This window comes from Eumetopias jubatus, unplaced genomic scaffold, assembly GCF_037043125.1.
Source record: "Eumetopias jubatus isolate StellerSeaLion01/CBP00866 unplaced genomic scaffold, mEumJub1_p1.0 scaffold_6, whole genome shotgun sequence".
NCBI classification, from domain to species: Eukaryota; Metazoa; Chordata; class Mammalia; order Carnivora; family Otariidae; genus Eumetopias; species Eumetopias jubatus.
In genome coordinates this window covers 81,183,847-81,204,095 of record NW_028274812.1, presented here as the reverse complement: position 1 = coordinate 81,204,095, position 20,249 = coordinate 81,183,847, and the positions used below count along the sequence as shown (strand labels likewise).

Below are 20,249 nucleotides of genomic sequence, written 5' to 3'. Positions count from 1 at the left end.
TTTCTCTAGCCATATAGATTGAGTTAATATGCTGTCACACAAGACTTTGGAATCTTATGTAGATGATGAATATTCCTGTGTGAAAAGTGTGGCATCTTTAAAACCAAATAGCTGGTTAAAGTCAGAATATTTCCGAACACAGATTAAAAATAATGCTGATTTTGATATTTAAGGTAATCCAAATAAAATTTTAAGTGTTTAAAAAGTAATGGGCACCTGGGTGGCTCAGTTGGTTAAGTGTCCAATTCTTGATTTTGGCCCAGGTCCTGATCATCTCAGGGTTGTGAGATCGAGCCCCAAGTCGGCCTCCACACTGAGCATGGAGCCTGCTTAAGATTCTCTCTGCCCCCAGTGGTGTCAGGCTCCATGCTCAGCGGGGAGTCTGCTTGAGGATTCTCTCTCCCTCTCTCTCTGCCCTACCCCTGCTTCGTTCTCTCTCTCTCTCAAATAAATCTTAAAAAAAGAAAGGTATAACAGAATAGTTGCATTTAAATATAAATTTGTAAATTTTAAATGAATAGTTACAGTGATGATCCAGGTTTAAATTTTACATGTATTAAATAATATTAAGATTACAACTATGGGGTGCCTGGGTGGCTCAGTTGGTTAAGGGTCTGCCTTCCGCTCAGGTCATGATCCTGGGGTCCTGGGATTGAGTCCCGCATTGGGCTCCCTGCTCAGGGGGGAGTCTGCTTCTCTTTCTCTCTCTGCCCTTTCCCCCTTTGGTGTGCTTTCTCTCTCAAATCAATAAAATCTTAAAAAAAAAAAAAGTTAAAACTATAATATGTGCAGTATTGTTGTCATGTGAATTTTTTTATCTTATATTTTAAACAGATATCTGACTGAATCCTATGGAACAGGCCAAGATATTGATGATAGAATTGTTGAAGGTATTGTTAATTTTTAAAATTCTTATTTTTTATTGTTAGATATGTACTGAATTAAACTTATGAGAATCCTCTAAGTGATCTGGAATGCTCTCCCAGAGATCCAAAAGACTTTTCCATCTCCTACAAATCTTTGCTCAGATATCTTCTCCTTTATTTAATGTCTGTTGTTTTCCCTCCCCATGTAAATGCTAAGAAGGCAGGGATTTTTATATATTCCAGTCTCCTAGAAGTGTCTGATACATGAGATAGGATCCATAAGTATCTCTCAGATGAATGAAATAAATACAGGAAGATTTCTGGCTTCCTGTTTGTTTTGTTGACCTTTTTTTTTGCAAAGGAGAGAGGAAGAGTGTTATTTGGAATTAAAATGTTTTTTGGGGGGAAATTTTAATGAATTAGTCAGTTGGAAGGCAGGAGTCTGTAAATTGATTTCTTTAAAGTGAATGCTTGCATATCCCTTAGAAAGTTTTCTTATACCCCGTTTGGAGACTACTGGTCTAGTCAACCACTGTGTTGAATCCACACCACTGCTGTGCATCATAGATTCCTCTCTGGTCCCTCCGCTTATATTCTTGTTTCCCTGTAATTTGTTCTCTGTGTGGAAGTTGACATGATCTCTTCTGCTTTCAGTCTTTTAATGGCTTAATATTGCTCTCAAGATGAAGCTGCAAATCTGTAACACAAGAGTGAGAGAAACTCTGGGTGGGCTGGGCAATGGCTGCATATGCAGTTGGGCTGTAGGCAAGCCAGAGACAGGGGAAAAGGGAGAGAAGGTAAAACCTACCGTGGATCGCAAGCGTGAGAGCCAAAGTGGGATTATGAACTGTCAAAATTGTCTCTGCCTTCTCACCAGGCAGGGGAGGAGGAATCTAGTTCCTGAGGTACCAGATCAGATATCTCTCTTTCTTCTCATAATGATGATGAAATTAACATGTGTGAGATGTATTATGCATTGTGTGATATGCTGAATATCTGTTCCTAATTTAAATCCTCATAGAATGAGGTAGGTACTATTTTATTCCTACTTTACAGATTAAAAACTGAGGTAAAAAGACTTTAAGTGGCTTGCTGAAGAGCATATAACTTATCAGTTGTGGAAGTGGGATATAATAAACTGAGGCATCTTAACTATGTGCTATACTAAGAGCATATTTTAACACTCTTACTATTTTAAAGAAAAATTTCAGTTGAACAAAAATTTATCAAGGTCCTTCTGTGTTCATGCATTTTGATAAATCATAGCTAGCAAATGTTATGTACATTTTTTTACAATTATGTGAAATATACATGTATATGAACATAAGCACTCTAATAAACAATTTTATTATTTTTAAATTTTTTTATTATGTTAATCACCATACATTACATCATTAGTTTTTGATGTAGTGTTCCATGATTCATTGTTTGCGTATAACACCCAGTGCTCCATGCAGTACGTGCCCTCTATAATACCCATCACCAGGCTAACCTATCCCCTCAACCCCCTTCCCTCTAGAACCCTCAGTTTCTTTCTCAGCATCCATAGTCTCTCATGGTTGGTCTCCCCCTCCGATTCCCCCCCCTTCATTTTTCCCTTCCTGCTATCTTCTTTTTTTTTTAACATTCTAATAAACAATTTTATAAAGTTTGCATCAATAAAGTTTTTCGTGTTTCTTGATATAAATAATTTTACAGTTTTACTTGCAGTTCTCACTGTGGTATTGTAACACACCCAGGTGTGAAGAGCTCATAAGTAATGCTTTATTCACAGTAAAATACCTCACTTTAATGAGGGAATCACCCTTTAAAATTGAATAAATAAAAAAGAAGAAATTATAGGTTAATTTAATAAAATACTAATTCGCATTCTGATTTGTTTACTTGAGGTACAAACACTCTTGCAAATTGGATATAAACCTGGTTTCTTCCCCAAGACTGTGGTGTATGAATATGTAGTGTGCTGTAGTTGAGAAAAGTTGGAAAGTATTATTCTAAATGTTTGTACAGCTCTTTTCTAGAGGACAGTAGATGTTAACTTGCAGAACATAGAGATCATTTGATGCCGTCTTTAATTGAAGATTATTGGTTTTAGAATGAGTATATCAATGGCACTACTGTAATTTTCTGATAGGCTGTTTATCCTAATTTTGTATATTTTACTTAATATATTAAATACTTCAGCAAAAACTAGTAGATCACCAGTAAAGGAGTTGGAGAGACCTATAATTGAGTCTCCCTTTGGCCAGTAGCTAGTCATGTGGCTTTGCACAAGTCATTGGCCTTTTTGGGCCTCAGTTTTCTTACTCATTGGAAAGGTTAGGTATATATGCAAACTTTTCTTTCGGTTTTAATATTTTCTTATGTTTTTTGGCAAGTGAAACAATTGGAGAGTGATCCTTAAAAGGGTTTGGATACTTGTTAAGCTTTCTACTGTGGATAGAATAAGAGAGATGGACTTTAAAAGATTGCATAAGAAAAATTCTAGTAACAACTGTGAAGCAATTTATGAGATTGCAGATGGAGAATCTATAATATTGGCACTAATCTGGGGTGTTTATAGTTGAGACTGGTGAGTATAAGAATAGACTCTAATATGGGTGCCTTGGTGGCTCAGCTGGTTGTGAGTGACTCTTGATCTCTGCTCAGGTGTGATCTCAGGGTCGTGAGTTCAGGCCTTGCATTGGGATCCACACTGGGTGTGGAGCCTACTTAAAAACAACATAAAACAAACAATAGAGTCTAATAAACCTTTTTTAGTCATGTGGTGTGTGTACATGATTATGAGATAAAAACAATTAAGATTTTACATTTGTTCATTGGGAATTTATTTTTATTTTCATTTTAAAAAATTATTAGGTTTTTTATTTCAGATCCACTATAATTAACAAACAGTGTTATATTAGTTTCAGGTGTACAATAGTGATTCAGCAATTCTGTACATCATTGCTTAGTGCTTATCATGATAAGTGTACTCTTTAATCCCCTTTACCTATTTTACCCATCCCCCTCCTGAATGGGATTTACCAATCCCACCTCCTCTCTGAAATGGTTTGTTTTAAATGAGTACCCTCAAAGTTTTTTTTTCAACAAGAACATTTTTTATTGAAGCATACATCATGGTTCTAAAATATATATATAAAACTTTCCATCCAAGAAAAACAGAATACACATTTTCTTCAAGTACACACGGGAGAATCCCTGACTAAATCACATAGAAAAAGACATGGCAATTATTACAAATTTAGGAAGACTGAAATCATACCAAGTATATTCTCCAACCACAATGATGCAGACTAGAGATAAAACAAAGTTGGAAAATTACAATATAAATATTACATATCTAATATGTAAATATTAAACACCACGCTACTATATAAGCAATGGACCAAATAAGAAACAAATGGTAAATATATGTCTCAAAACAAAAGAAAAGAAAATGCAATATTCCAAAATCTATGGAATGCAGAAAAAGCAGATGTTAGAGTGAAATTTATGCTATGAATGCTTGTATTAAGAAAAAAGTTCAAATAAACAAATTAACATTACAAGGACCTAGAAAAAGAAGAAACTTAGCTGAAATGCTGAAATTTAGTAGAGGAAGGAAACAACAAAGAAGAATCAGAAATAAATAAAATAGAGACAATAAGCAGTATCATAACATGGAAAGTAAAGACCAGTTTTTCAAAAAAAAAAAAAAAGTTGTCAGTGCTTTAACTACATTAAGAAAAAAGGGAGAAGACTTGAAAACCAAAATGAGAAATAGAAGAGAAAACAGTATACAGAAATACATAGTGTGATAACAGATTACTATAAACAGTTACATACTAACAAATCAGATAACTTAGAAAAAAGCAGGATAATTCCTAAAAACGCACAAGTTACCGCAAATGAATCATGAATCTTGAATCCAAGAAATAGTAAATCTTAGACCAATAATAAGAATGGAAATTGAATTAGGAATCAAAAATCTCCCAGCACAGAAAAGCCCAAGACCACATTGGCTTCTTGGTGAATTCTACCAAAACATTAAAAAAAAATGACAGTTTTTATGAAAGTTTTACAAATAATGGAATAGAGGGAACATATTGAAAGTCATTCCAGGAGGCCAGTACCACCCTGCTACCAAAGCAGGAGAAAAACAATACAAGAACAAAAAAGTCTAGTTTGTCTGATACAAGTGCAGCTACTCTGACTTTCTTTTCATGTCCATTTGTGTGATAAATGTTTTTCCACCCCTTCACTTTCAGTCTGCAGGTGTCTTTAGGTCTAAAATGAGTCTCTTGTAGTAGGCTGGGATTTTAAATTTAGTCATCCTGTAAACATATATGTTAGATTTTATTGGGTATACATGGAAGAATATTAAATCTGGAGGCTTTATTAATATGTAAAATATTTTAGGAAAGTAAGTCAACTAATAACTTCTTGCTTGTATTTTGTTCACCAGGGGTTTGCTGTTCTCTATATTATAATAACTATTCCTTTAGGGCTGATGTACTTGTGAAAACCTTACAGTTTATAGGGAATAATTTTTGAAGTTGAGTTATAAATTTTGTTAACCTAATGACTTTTTAAAATTTAGTCTTCCTATGCCATTTACATTATCTTTTTATATAATTTGAGTAATTTTCCCATCTTCTGTACTTTAATAGGGCCTGAATATAGTGGTAGTCAATAAATATTTGAAGGATTTGATATTACATGTGAATTCCTTCATGGTAATATTTTTGAAAACATTTTTCTATATTAATAGGGAAACATACTATGCATATTTTTGTAATTTTCCTTCATGCTATTTTTTTGATGGAATATTTTTATTTCTCTTTTAATAGCTAACCCACTCTTAGAAGCCTTTGGAAATGCAAAGACTGTTCGCAACAATAATAGCAGTAGATTTGGAAAATTTGTAGAAATACATTTCAATGAAAAGGTAAGTGAGAGTGAGTTTTGGGAAAATATGTTTGGGAAGTGTTTGTGAAAAACACAAGGGTTTTAGGGCGCCTAGATGGGTTAGTTGGTTAAGTGTCCGACTCTTGATCTCAGTTCAGGTCTGGATCTGAGTCGTAAGTTCAGGCCCCACATTGGGCTCCACGCTGGGCATGGAGCCTACTTTAAAAAAAAAGAAAAGGAAAAACACAAGGGTCTTGATAGAATTGGTGCTGTACTTGAACTTACGGTAAATCCATTTGAGTTTCTCTCTGTTACTTTAGCTAATTATGTATATTCAGTATAACCTTCATAAATATTGTAAGCTTACATTTATCTAGTTATCTTTTTTTCCCTTTACTTGATAACTATTATGACCTCTTTGATACAGATAAATGTTTATTAGAAAAATAATTCAACATTGGTAGGTTGTACTTTCAGGCCTTAAAAGCAAAAATGTATTTTCTCTCTGTTTTGTTTTTCAGAGTTCAGTTGTTGGAGGATTTGTTTCACATTATCTTCTAGAGAAATCGAGAATCTGTGTTCAAGGCAAAGAGGAAAGGAATTATCATATCTTTTATAGGTTGTGTGCTGGTGCTTCTGAAGATACTAGAGAAAAACTTCATTTGAGCTCTCCAGATAATTTTCGGGTAGGTTGGATGAAAAGAAATTACATACAGTTTTTGCAAATTGAATTGTCTTCAATTGTAAAGCTTACTTTAGTGGATTCTGATATCTAGTTGTAGGTAACTTACATTAAATCCAGTGTAACATGATAGAATATAGGTCTCTATTGAGATTTACTGCTGAATTTATAACATAACATTATATGAGGAGATATGTAATCAGAAAGATAAAAGGTTAGATAGGAAACCACTTACCAATTTAAACTCAATAAGAAATATATAATAGTTCTGAAATGCTAGCTTTAAAGTTATCTTTGACTTATTTGTTAAAAAAAGATTTCACCACTGAATTAATGAAGGACACATGATTGTCTTCCTTAATTCAACAGTAAATATTTATTGCTTGCCCTTTTGGTACCAGCCATTGTACCTGGTTGAAAAAGATGAGCAATTCCTGCTCATGAGCAACTTAGAATATGGTGGGACACACATACACACACACACACACACACACACACACACACAACACACAAACACACAAACACACAATTCCTGCTCATGAGCAACTTAGAATATGGTGGGAAACACACACACACACACACACACACACACACACACACACACACACAGCCTAACTGATAGGTTGAAAGATTAAGAAAGAGATATGCATAGGATGCTGGGGATTTTGGAAAAACTTCAAGGAACAACTGATGTTTGATCAGAATCCTGAAGGATTTTCAAGTGTTAACTAGAGAAAGAAAGATGCAAAGAATATTCCTAGTAGATGCAAAAAGAGGAACAAAGAAAGGCAACAAACAGCTGAAAGAGTAAGTCTGTGCTTACCTCTGGCTTTAAAATGGAGGGTGTCCTGAAGGGGGGTAGAGTAGGGAATGGATAGAAAGTGCAACTGTGGGTAAATTGGTTGGAAACCTATGGCTATTGTTGAAGTAAGTTACTTAATGCCTGAATTTGGTTACATATTAGGAGGTAAAACTGATAGGACTTGGAGACTGAGTGTGGTAGAGAGGAGGAGAAGTCTGGAATAATTTTCCAAATTTGAGTAGGGTAACTGGGTGGATGTAAATACCACACGAGGGTCAGATGGAAGATTTGTGGCATATAGGTTGAGTTTGGTTTTGGAACCTATGGAGCATCTTAGGGGAGAGGATTAGAAGATGGTTGGGTATACTAATCTGAAGATTATTATTGGTGCTCTAGTGGTAGGTTTGGGAGATGTCAGTACTCTGGTAGTAGTTAAAACTATGACCGTGAGTAGATGAGATCATCCAGAGATACTGTACAATGTAGAAAAGCATGTGCCAGCATCCAGACTCTGGAATTGAACAATATGAGTGGTGAAGAGTGGCCCAAGAAAGCACAAATGGAATTGTGTGATAATACAAGGAAAATCAGGCGTGCCAAGAATCACAAGCCAAGCCCTTTTGGCTCCCTGAGCAGCGCCATGGCGGTCAGCAAGAACAAGCGCCTTACGAAAGGCGGCAAAAAGGGAGCCAAGAAGAAGGTGGTTGATCCATTTTCTAAGAAAGATTGGTATGATGTGAAAGCACCAGCTCTGTTCAATATAAGAAATATTGGAAAAACATTAGTCACAAGAACTCAAGGAACCAAAATCGCAGCTGATGGCCTCAAGGGTCGGGTTTTTCAAGTGAGCCTTGCTGATTTGCAGAATGATGAAGTTGCATTTAGAAAATTCAAGCTAATTACTGAGGATGTTCAGGGCAAAAACTGCCTGACTAATTTCCATGGCATGGATCTTACCCGTGACAAAATGTGCTCCATGGTCAAAAAATGGCAGACCATGATCGAAGCTCATGTTGATGTCAAGACTACTGATGGTTATTTGCTTCGTCTATTTTGTGTTGGTTTTACTAAAAAATGCAATAATCAGATTCGGAAGACTTCTTATGCTCAGCACCAACAGGTTCATCAAATTCGGAAAAAGATGATGGAAATCATGACCTGAGAGGTGCAAACAAATGACTTGAAAGAAGTGGTCAATAAATTGATTCCAGACAGCATCAGAAAAGATACAGAAAAGGCTTGTCAGTCTATTTATCCACTTCATGATGTCTTCATTAGAAAAGTAAAAATGCTGAAGGAGCCCAAGTTTGAATTGGGAAAGCTCATGGAGCTTCATGGTGAAGGTAGTAGTTCTGGAAAAACTACTGGGGATGAGACCAGTGCTAAAGTTGAACGAGCTGATGGATATGAGCCACCAGTCCAAGAATCTGTTTAAAAGTCAGACATTTAATGGTGACAAATAAAAAAATCATATTTGTGATGTTTAAAAAAAAAAAAAAGAATCACAAGCCAATAGAGTTTCAAGAAGTGGTCAGACTGGGAATGGTTAGCATGATTTATAAGTTTGCAGCTAGGAAACAGTGTCCCTGTGAGGAATATTTGGGAATTATGGGAATGGGTAAGGAATGCAGTTTGAATAAAGTTCTCCAGGTGATTCTGATAATCCTCTTTGGGCAGGAGTCCTCCACATGAGAATTGTGACACATTGTATTTAATTATTGTTCTGTGTGTGTGTGTATGTATGTTTGCAGTTCAGCTTTTATTTTATTTTATTTTTTTAAAGATTTATTTATTTGAGAGAGTGAGAATGAGAGAGAGAGAGAGAGAGAGTACATGAGAGGGGGGAGGGTTAGAGGGAGAAGCAGGCTCCTTGCTGAGCAGGGAGCCCGATGCGGGACTCGATTCAGGGACTCCAGGATCATGACCTGAGCCGAAGGCAGTTGCTTAACCAGCTGAGCCACCCAGGTGCCCCATGCAGTTCAGCTTTTATTACTTCAATTGTATTTGGAAAATTTAAAACTACTGTTTTTTTTTTAATTTTTTAAGAGATTTTATTTATTTGAGAGAAAGTGAGTGAGAGAGAGAGAGAGCACATGAGCAGGGGGAGAGGGAGAATCAGGCTCCTCACTGAGCAGGGAGCCTGATGTGGGGCTCAGTCCCAGAACCCTGAGATCATGACCTGAGCTGAAGGCAGATGCTTAACCGACTGAGCCACCCAGACGCCCCTAAAACTGCTGTTTTAAAATGCTTTATAACTTCATCTATTTATATACTTCCACAATGTCCCACCTTCTTTAGAACTCATCAAATTAATTGGAATTTGAAGTTAGTTGCCTACATTATCTTCATGAAAGTAGCTTTCTCTACAATGATTTTTAGAAAAGGAGTATGTTACTATGAATCATATGAAATTTAATGATGTGACTTTGTTGGCTCCGAATTAATGATAAAGTAATGTGACTATTCTTGTCTTAATTTGGCATTTCTTTCTGTTTAGAGGCTTGGGAGCATATTTTTTGTGTGTCTCAGAATGTATAGCCTTTCCTGGCACAATGGCAGGCATCTTAGGAAAGGTAGTTACTGAAATTCTTTATTAGGTCAGGGAGTTTCCTGCCTCTGTAGTGGGAACTGCTGGGAGCCATGATTTCTTCTCTTACTAGAGTTCTTGTAGTGGTTAGGAGGAGACTAGAGGATCCATATTATCTTTCACCCAAATATATCTGCTGTCTTTGTTATTCCTCTCATGCATGCATATGCATACCTCTGTGTCCCTTCCCCTAAATGATTCTGCCTTCAAGTGACTTGAAAGTGTGTTGATAATTTCATCAGGTTTTTCTGTAGTTTAGGCCTCCAGTTATAACTCATAGGTAAGGTCATAAAGACAAAGAATTCCAGAGTAGTGTTGAACACTTCCAAAAAAATTTTTTGTCAGTATTCTGTCTAAAATAGTACATAAAGAATTGCATGGATACGTCTATTTGAAAACATTTGTATTAACTACTCATGTGTTTTAGAAAATAAAAGGTTTAAAAGGTTGCATTATTCAAATACTCATATTTTTCCATATATTTTATGAGCATTCGTTATAGTCATGCAAAAATCCTTGAATAGAAATAAAGCTTGGATAGAATGAGAATGAATAGCAAGAGAAGTTACAGTTTTCTAGTTACAGGAAAATTGGAAAAAACAAGTAGTAGGTTTTAATACTACGTTTAGCTATCAAAAAGCCAAGTATTTGATAAAGCAGTTGGGGTTGGGGAGATAAAACCCTTGCTAGCAAAGAAAACATTTGTTTTGGCTCTATATGATTAAGCTACTATTATCTTACTAAATAAAATAGCTCTTTTTTGAAATAATCAATTGAAATTGCTTGCCAATATTATTCCCCCTCTCTTCTATTTTTTCTCCTAAAGATTCTAAGGTAGAAAGAACAACTCATTGTCTATCATTTTCTGGTTTTATCTATTTAAGTATTTCATTGTAATGGAGGTACACAGATAAATGTATTGATCATCTGAAATACTAATTTATTCCCAAATCATTCAAAATGTATTATATATATTTTTTTATAGCATCTATATGATGTGTGGTGTATTTAATCTTGGAATTCGTGCCATGGTACAGTGGGATCATAGTGACCTGATTCCAGAGAAGCTGAGATATTTAAAAACATTTTCCATCTTGTTTCTTGTGTACTTCCTTCCTGATTACCGCCCCCCGCCCTTAAATGTGGGTAATAGATTCTCTTTGGGACTAATAAATTATTTTCTTCTCACCTGCTTCCCTTGTTCTATGTTTTGAAAGTGCTTAATCTTTAAAAGGCTTCTGGGCAGCAAAGTAAATCATTGAGATAAAAGCTGAAATTGTTACTTGGATACCTCTGAAAGTTCATAAAGCGAGTATTGTAATTTATGTATGGTCAGTGTTAACTGTCAGTAAATATGAAAGGCATGTTTTGAAGAGCTGGTTTTAAAAATCAGAAGTTAAGAAGCTTTGGGATATTATTCTGTTATTCGGCATTAAAATTATTACTTGACATATTAAACCACAATGTGTAGGTCCTTATTTGAGACTACATATTTAGTAGGAAAGTGATTTTCATTATATCTGTAGTACTTATTTTATTAACTATATTTTTAAGAAGATATTTGACATTAAGATTTAAAATTGCTGCCCTTTATTTATTTATTTTTTTAAAAAATATTTTATTTATTTTATTTGAGAGAGAGAGAGTGCAAGTGAGCATGAGCAGGGGCGGGGAGAGCAGAGAGAGAGAAGCAGACCCCCCGCTGAGCAGGGAGCCCCACATGGGGCTCGATCCCAGGACCCCGGGATCATGACCCGAGCCGAAGGCAGACGCCCAACGATTGAGCCACCCAGGCGCCCCTAAAATTGCTGCCCTTTAAAAATAGGAAAGCTTGGGGCACCTGGGTGGCTCAGTTGTTAAGCATTTGCCTTCAGCTCAGGTCATGATCACAGGGTCCTGGGATCAAACCCCACATCGGGCTCTCTGCTCGGCTGGAGGCCTGCTTCTCCCTCTCCCACTCCCCTGCCTGTGTTCCTGCTCTCTCTGTCTCTCTCAAATAAATAAATAAATAAATCTTAAAAAAAAAAAAAAAAAAAGAAAGCTTTATGGTGTTGATTTTTATGTTAATCATTTAATCTGTTTTCAGAAATTGGATTTTCAACATCCTTGGTTTGATTAGTAGGAGTAAAATGTTTATAATATGTAGGAGTTATCAGTTGTAATTGGGAGATTAAATGATATTCAAGTTATATTTAAAAATTCTTTTTGGTTACCACTGATAAGTTGTGTTTTCTTCTATATTATTTTCATGTGGCTTGTATTTATTATATTCATATTTCTTTTTCCTAGTATTTAAACCGAGGCTGCACTAGATACTTTGCTAACAAAGAAACTGATAAACAGATTTTACAGAACCGAAAAAGTCCCGAGGTATAGTAGACTATTTTTTTAAATTAAAATCTTTAGTACAAAAAAATCATACTGAAAGATACATTTTTTTATTTTGGAGCCCAAATAATATTTCTTACTTTCAGGCTTATACTTTAAAAACAAAATGCTCTTCCAAGTCTCTTGCACAGTGTCGTACTTTATGCCTCTGTTATTATCTACAAAAGCTATAAGTTTTGGTTCTTGGTTAGGCCTCAATGCACTGCTCTCCTCCTGTTCTTTTTCTTCCACATAAGGGTATTAAAATTGCCTAAGAATTATCCTTTGCTAACATTTTTAACTTATTCTCATATTACCCACTTGAGATTAAGTACAAAATATGTCCATAATTTATTTTCTCCCCTAAGGCTGAAGTAAGCTTTGAAGTAGACATTAAATAGGGTAAGCATTCTTGTGAACTAATGCTTATGTATTATTGTATTTCTCTCTAAAACATATTTCTGTAATATACTATGGAAAGTCTTATACATAGGTTTTACTAAATTATTATATTTCTAAGGGTAATTAGATGTATTTATACTATTGTTATTTTTAAAGCATTAAATCCTTAATCTAAAAATCAATAACTCTTACAAATTTTATTTATAAAATTTTATTTTATTTCAGAATGAGTGAGATGAATTATGTCTCTAATATGTTTCTAGAAAAGAACAGAGAAAGCAAATAAATATTGCCATCATTTCAAATTCTAAGCAGATGAGTACAGTTAATTTTTGTTTAAGTTGACATTTATCATTTTATTTTTATTTATTTTAAAAGATTTTATTTATTTGAGAGAGAGAACAAGCATAGAGTGGAGGGGAGGGGTAGAGGGGAAGGGAGAGGGAGACTAAAAAATCTTAAGCCGACTCCCCACTGAGCGTTGCAGCCTGCCGTGGGGCTTGATCTCACAACCCTGAGATGATGACCTGAGCCGAAATCAAGGTTCAGATAATCAACCAGCTGAGCCACCCACTGTTTATCATTTTAGACATAAATGTCTGAATTATAAATTGTAAACTTTAGTTTATGTGATATTCATGGTTGGAACTTTAAGAAATGACTTTAATATTTATTATGGTATCTTCCTTTGTCATGATTACCTTTATTTTTATGAGACATCGTCAAAATACAAAAATTTTATTCTTTCCACTAAGATAATGGAAACATTACCTAGTGGGGTAGTGCAGCTGTCCTCAAGAAAAAGATATATATCTAAATTTGATCTTTGACATGGAAAAAACTCAGTAAAGAGGGGGGAAAACTGGATTTTACGCTCCAAAGAGTAACATGTACTCTTTGTATTCTGCTAAGAAGAAAATGTACTCTTTGTGATTCTAGAGTCAGCATACTTTGTGAAGTGATTTATTCATATTATTAAGTGTATATATAAAAATATATAAGTGAATAATGGATTAATAATGTTTAAATTACTTTTTATGTCTTCTGTCAGGAGGATGAGGTGATCATTTTGACTAATTAGAATCCTTTGCTTAGTTCCATCTGAGTGTCTAAGCTGTGTGCAGTTTTTAGGAGTATGCAGTATTTTTAGTCTGCCATAATAGCAATATCTTCTTAACATTTGATTGGAAAGTTTTTAAATGAAATAACCATTCAATTGCAAGACTAAAAATTCTGCATGATCTATGTTTTCTCTTAACTTTGGCTGCATGTGATCATTTCCTTTGCTTCTTTTAAGAATAAAATTAAATTTCTTTACTAGACATTTTCCAGAAATTTCACCCGAGCATAATTAAGCATTTTAAAGAATTTTGTGGAAGATAATCACAACTTTAGCTGGGAAGGAGTTGGCAACTGGGAGGAAAAAAAAAAATCCCCCAGAGTTGTCTTTAATGGGCAATTAATTCTGGTGCTGTGTTACCTAATGTTTATTTTACCTATTCATTGTCAAGTTCTGGAAAATTCCTAGTCCAATCTTTCTGTGTTCGCTAACTTTTATTTTTCTACTTCTAAGGTTTCTGCAGGCCTAACTTTCTTATTCCTTTTTCTGAGCTCTTTATAGGTTCTAACAAATGAATACTTTAGAATGTAAATTCTTTTAGGAGAGAAAACAAATTTTCTCTTTCTTTTTTCTGAAATGTGAGTCATTGCATAAATTCTGAATAAGCACAAATGCTTACTAATGCACTTTACCTCATATGACTATACAGGAAAATTAATTCTCTGGCCGTGAAAATTGTCATTAGTCTGTCTACTATTTATTATTGCTGAATATTGGTGCAGTTGATGGAGTTAACCTAAAAGAGTATAATGCTAAGTGTTAGATTTGAATTTTTATTACAATTTTTCACCTTAGTTCTTTCTGACCTGTAGATTCATGTTGATTTGTTTCAACCACTGATATTCTCTTCTTTTTCATTCAGATTTTAATCTAACATATCCTAGCATTATAATGCATTAGAATTAAAATTGTAATTTAATTGGAAAACATCTCATTCCATTTTTGACTGATTTGTATTGAGATAATTGTAGAGTCACAGGCAGTTGAAAGAAGTAATACAGAGAGATCCTGTGTACACTTTGCTCATTTAGTTTTTGAATTGTTAGAATAGTAAAGTTTTCCCATTGGCATATTTTATTTTTGCATGTCATATAGTGCATTAATAGACCTTGTGTAGTAGTTTTAATATACTTAAATAATGACAAAGAACAATTAATTGATGTCTTCTTGTTTTGTAGTATCTTAAGGCAGGTTCCTTGAAAGATCCTCTGTTAGATGACCATGGAGATTTTATTAGAATGTGCACAGCCATGAAAAAGATTGGTTTGGATGATGAAGAAAAGCTTGATCTGTTCCGGGTAGTAGCTGGTGTCCTGCACCTTGGAAATATTGATTTTGAGGAAGCCGGCAGCACTTCAGGTTTTTTTGTTTGTGGTTGTTTTGTTTTGTTTTAAGGAGGACTAAAATTAGAAGTTCTGTCGTTTCTTTGTCATACATAAATCCAATCTGTGTACAGGTTTTTAATACCCTGAAATTTCTAGAATATATTGTGTTACATGGTGAATCTTGGAAATGAAGGATGCTTCATTAGTCATTATGAGCTCTGTTTTGAACAAGTCAGTAATACTGACGGGGAATAAACTCATTTTATGAAGGATAAATAATGGTGACTATTGGTCATATTTAGTTAAAATTTTCAAATGATAATTATACTTTTGCAGTATGTACACAGAATAATTCTCTACCATCTATTAAGGTATTTTGACATTTTTTGATTCATTGATATAAACTTGGATCAGTTAATTAGGGCAACTGAATATGTACAAGCCCATATACTTTATTATTTGGAAAAGAAAATGGGTTATACTTTATACATACTGAAAAGAGCATTTAATGCCTGTATGATAGTAACTTTTCAACTTTGGTGTTTTAGTTTCTGTATAAGTGGTAAGACTTTTTGTATAATCTTAAGTTTGATCCATGAATTACAGGGGTTGGAAAACTATGGCCCATGGCCAAATTTGACCAGCTGCCTGTTTCTGTAAATAACATGTTTTTGGAACAAAGCCACACCCATTCATTTTTGTCTTTCTGTGTCAGCTTTCATGCTACAGCGACAGAGTTTAGTAGTTGTGACAGAAACTATATGGCCAGCAAAGCCTAAAATCTGACACGTAAGAAGATTGTTGACTCCTGCATAAATACATTATTAAAATATTTTATACTAAGAATGAGTTAAAAGAAATCTAAAGCACCATTGAATATAGTAGTCAATAACATGGGCTTTAGTGTCAGATCCCAGAAGCTCTCTGACCCTTGCTTTTTTCATTTGTAAAATAATGAAGAAACAGTCCATTAGAAGTACTTTTTTTTTTTAAAGATTTTATTTATTTATTTGACAGAGAGAGACACAGCGAGAGCAGGAAAACAAGCAGGGGGAGTGGGAGAGGGAGAAGCAGGCTTCCCGCTGAGCAGGGAGCCCGATGTGGGACTCGATCTCAGGACCCTGGGATCATGACCTGAGCCGAAGGCAAATGCTTAACAACTGAGCCACCCAGGTGCCCAGAAGTACTTTTCAAAGTATAGTACCTAGCGGGCGCCTGGGTGGCTCAGTTGGTTAAGCTACTGCCTTTGGCTCAGGTCATGATCCCGGAGTCCTGGGATCGAGTCCCACATCGGGCTCCTGGCTGAGCGGGGAGCCTGCTTCTCCCTCTCACCCCCTCCCCTCTCATGCTGTTTCTCTCTCTCTCTCTCTCTCTCTCAAATAAAAAAAAAAAATCTTTAAAAAAAATATAGTACCTACCAATAGTATGTATGCAAATAAGGAAGGAACACAAGAGGAAGGAAAAAAGAACATTTAAAAAATATGCTATGTGCAGGACCCTTCATGTGCTGTGTTTCATCAAAAACAACATAATTATAATCTAAACTTCATAAAGATAATGAGGTAGGGGGTATTATCTATATTTTATGGAAGTGGACCTGTGCAGAAGTAATACATTTACTAATGAAGTTGTAGATGTGAGAGCTGGGTTCTCCCCATGTCTCACTAACTCAGGTACTTGTGATAATCATCCCAAATTGCCCCCAGTCACTGAACCTCACTGAGAGTCTTGATCTGTGAATAAGCTGAGTGAAATAGACAGTCTTAATGACTTTCAGATTTAATATCCTGTGATGCTGTACAGTCAGTAACCTCAGATGCAGCACAATGTAGTGTTTAAGAGTGCATGCTCTTGAAGCCAGAGTATTCATCACAAGAGTATTACCTGCTTGTGTGGCCTTGGGCCAGGAACTTCACCTCTCTGTGTGTCTCAGTTTCCTCACCTGTAAACTCGGGATAATAACAGTCCCTGCCTCATGTTGTATAGGGGAATAAATGAGTTAAATATTAAATGATGTTAATACTTATATCCAGCACATAGTAATCACTGTAAGTGTTTTTAATGAATAAGTAAAATAGAAATACAGATTAATTCTAGTTTAAAATATAAAAAAGCAAAATCAGGTATGTTCTTAGTGTGCATTAAAATTTTAGTTTTTTGAGGGATTTAAAATTCTTATTTTGAAAATGTAATGAATGTTAGAATATGTCTCATTTGTTCTGTAGTACTGTTATATGAAGGGAGTATATGGGAGTTCTAAGTAACAGAAAAAAAGTTTCGATTAAGGCCCACTTTGGAAATGTTGTTAGAAGTGATAGTTGGCATTTTCACACCTCATATTATTACCCTGTGGTAAAGCATGTAGATGTATACAGAGGATCATAAATATCTTGTGATCCAGTTAGTTGAAAAGCACTTGCACAGTCAAAAGGCAAATAGCACATCTTTACATTATCTTTTATTTTTCTTTTCAAAATTCCTTCTGTTGAAAATGAGCAGAAAGCAGAGAAGATTGGAAAGAGGCAATGAATCAAGAAAATTAATAAACTAGGTTATTTTGAGGCACCCAGGTGGCTGAGTCGGTTAAGTGTCTGCCTTCAGTCCTGGGATTGAGCCCCATTTTGGGCTCCCTGCAGGGAGTCTGCTTCTCTCTCTCCCCCTCTGCCTCTCCCCATCGCTCGTTCTCTCTTTCAAATAAATCTTTTTAAAAAATAAACTAGGTTATTTTTATTTTAATAGCTCAGATTTTACTATTCTTCATCTTTTCTGTGACCCTTACTATAGATCCAAATTGTTTCTTTCTAGTTAGAATTGATTTTTCCCCCCTAGAGAGCTCAATTTTGGCATGTCCTCACAATTTGAAAGAACTGTGGATATTTTTATAATTATTTTATCAGTAAATTTATTCTACTGTAAATGTTTAGAAGACTCCTACTTATACTGAAAAGTTTTGCATAATAGCATATGCAAAAAATGCATATTGGGACTTACTATGTTTTTCAAATTCTGCATAACAAAAGTAAATGCTATTTTAACAACAGATTTAAAGAATGTTCAGAGAAGTTCTTTTTTGGAAGGAGAGTGACATGAAAACCTTACACTATTTTACAGTGTTTTGCCTTTTTAAAAACTTAAAATAAATGTTTTCTTATGTTAGCCTTCCATAATTGCTGAAAGTGTGTAAGAAACTTTGCAAAATAGAAATGTTTAAATACATTAATGAATTATTGATGGCCAGTTTATTGAAAGCTATATAATTTAGATAATTGTGTGTATATATGTGTAGAAACTAGAAATCAGTAGTAAGCTTATTTTCATAGAATTAAACGTTCAGTATATCTTCTGATATTCTCGTCCCCTTGTTCTTTTTCTTTGGTAACAGCTTCATTGAAATACAATTCATAGACCGTTTGATTCACCCATTTAAAATACACAGTTCAGTGGTTTTTAATATACTCCTAAAAGTTGTACGGTCATCCCTGCAGTTAGGTTTTAGAACATTTTCATCACTTCAGCATTCACCTCTCATTCCTTCCCAAATCCCTGTTGTTAAAATAGCATTTACTTTTGTTATGCAGAATTTGAAAAACATAGGAAGTCCCAATATGCATCTTTTGCATATGTTATCATGCAAAACCTTTTCAATAGAAGTAGGAGTCTTCTAAACATTTATAGTAGAATAAATTTACTGATAAAATAATTACAAAAATACCCACAGCTTTTTCAGAGTAGCTGTATTCATTTCACATTCTCATCCACCATGGATGAAGGTTCCTGTTTCTCCACATCCTCACTAACACTGTCTGTGTGATTATAGCTATCCTAGTGTGTGTGAAATGTTTTACTTCATTGCGGTTTTTATTTGCATTTATCTGAAGGCCCATGAAGTTGAACATTTTTTCAGGTCTTTATTAACCATTTGTATCTCTTTTTTGGTGAAATGTCTATTCCTATCCTTTGCCCATTAATTGGGTTTTCTTTTTATTGTCAAGTTGTAAGAGTTTTTTTAAAACTATATGCTAGATACAGGTTCTTTATCAGATATGTAATTTACAAATATTTTCTCTCAATCTGTGCCTTATCCTTTATATTTTTGGGTAGTGTTCTTTGAAACACAAAAGTTTTTCATTTTGATGAAGTCTCATTTGTCTGATTTTTCTTTTGTTGCTTGTGCTCTTGGTGCCATATCTGAGAAACGACTACCTGGTCCAAGATCATGAAGATTTGTCTGTGTATTCTTCCAAGAGTTTAATAGTTTTAGCTCATAATTTAGGTCTTTGATGCTTTTTTAGTTAATTTTTATTTATGGTGTGAAGCAAGGGTCCAACTTCATTCTTTTGCATGCAGATATCAGTCTCAGGGCCATTTGCTGAAAAAGCTGTTTTTTTCCCAATGAGTTAACCTGAGACCCCTTATTCTTTTTTTTTTTTTTTTGAGATTTTATTTAGTTATTTGACGGAGCTCCTGCATGTAAACAGTGGGAAGGGACAGAGTCAGGGGGAGAAGCAGGTTTCCTGCTCATCAAATCCCCTTGCAGAGTTTGATCCCGGAACACTGGGATCATGACCTGAGCCAAAGGCAGACACTTAACCAACTGAGCCACCCAGGCGCCCCACAGCCCCTTATTCTTATGAATCTCATGGTCTCTTTCTCTTGAGACCAGTCTGTTAAATAGTTAACTAATTTGTCATGATAAACTTATTTTTTTGATAAACTTACAATTTTCGCACATTCTTTGTAGTTTTGAAATAAGTCGTGAGATAAATTATTTATAAACCTTAAAACTTAAAAATATTAGTAAAATGTTTACTTTTAAAATATTAGTAATAAAAATAATAATAGTTTACCTTTATATAGTGCTTAACACGTATAGGTACTATTTTGAGAACTTCACATATGTAACCTCCTTAATCTCTTTAACAGCCTTTTTAGGAAAGTGCAGTAATTATCCTTTAAATGGATGAAGAAAGTGAACACAGAAAGAAGTGACTTGTTCAGGGTCACACAACTAATGAGTCTTACAGCCACATCGCCCAGAGGCTAAAGCATTGCAGTATAGTTTCTCTCTATATAATACTTTTTAAAACATCCTCCATAACTAGAAATCTGTGGAAATGATGTACAGGGAATAGCAGTTATCTCCTCACCCTCTTCCTCTTTCCTAAGCAACACGAGCACATACATATGCGTATGTGGGTGCACATAGAC

General features: G+C 34.8%; 1 protein-coding gene and 1 pseudogene across 8 annotated transcripts in view; both read left to right on the top strand.

Annotated features, from left to right (window-relative positions):
* The window catches only part of MYO6 (myosin VI), an 85,514-nt gene that overhangs the window by 16,064 nt on the left and 49,201 nt on the right, over positions 1–20,249 (top strand). For 7 of the 8 annotated variants that reach the window (XM_088024317.1, XM_088024320.1, XM_088024319.1 and 4 more), the window contains exons 6-10: positions 835–890; positions 5,699–5,796; positions 6,278–6,442; positions 12,117–12,197; positions 14,895–15,075. In XM_088024317.1, the coding sequence (XP_087880443.1) occupies positions 835–890; positions 5,699–5,796; positions 6,278–6,442; positions 12,117–12,197; positions 14,895–15,075 (581 nt within the window). The remainder of the gene's footprint in view (positions 1–834; positions 891–5,698; positions 5,797–6,277; positions 6,443–12,116; positions 12,198–14,894; positions 15,076–20,249) is intronic. The other variant, XM_028097876.2, reaches the window with a different exon arrangement.
* LOC114204653 (small ribosomal subunit protein eS1 pseudogene) lies at positions 7,881–8,732 on the top strand (annotated as a pseudogene).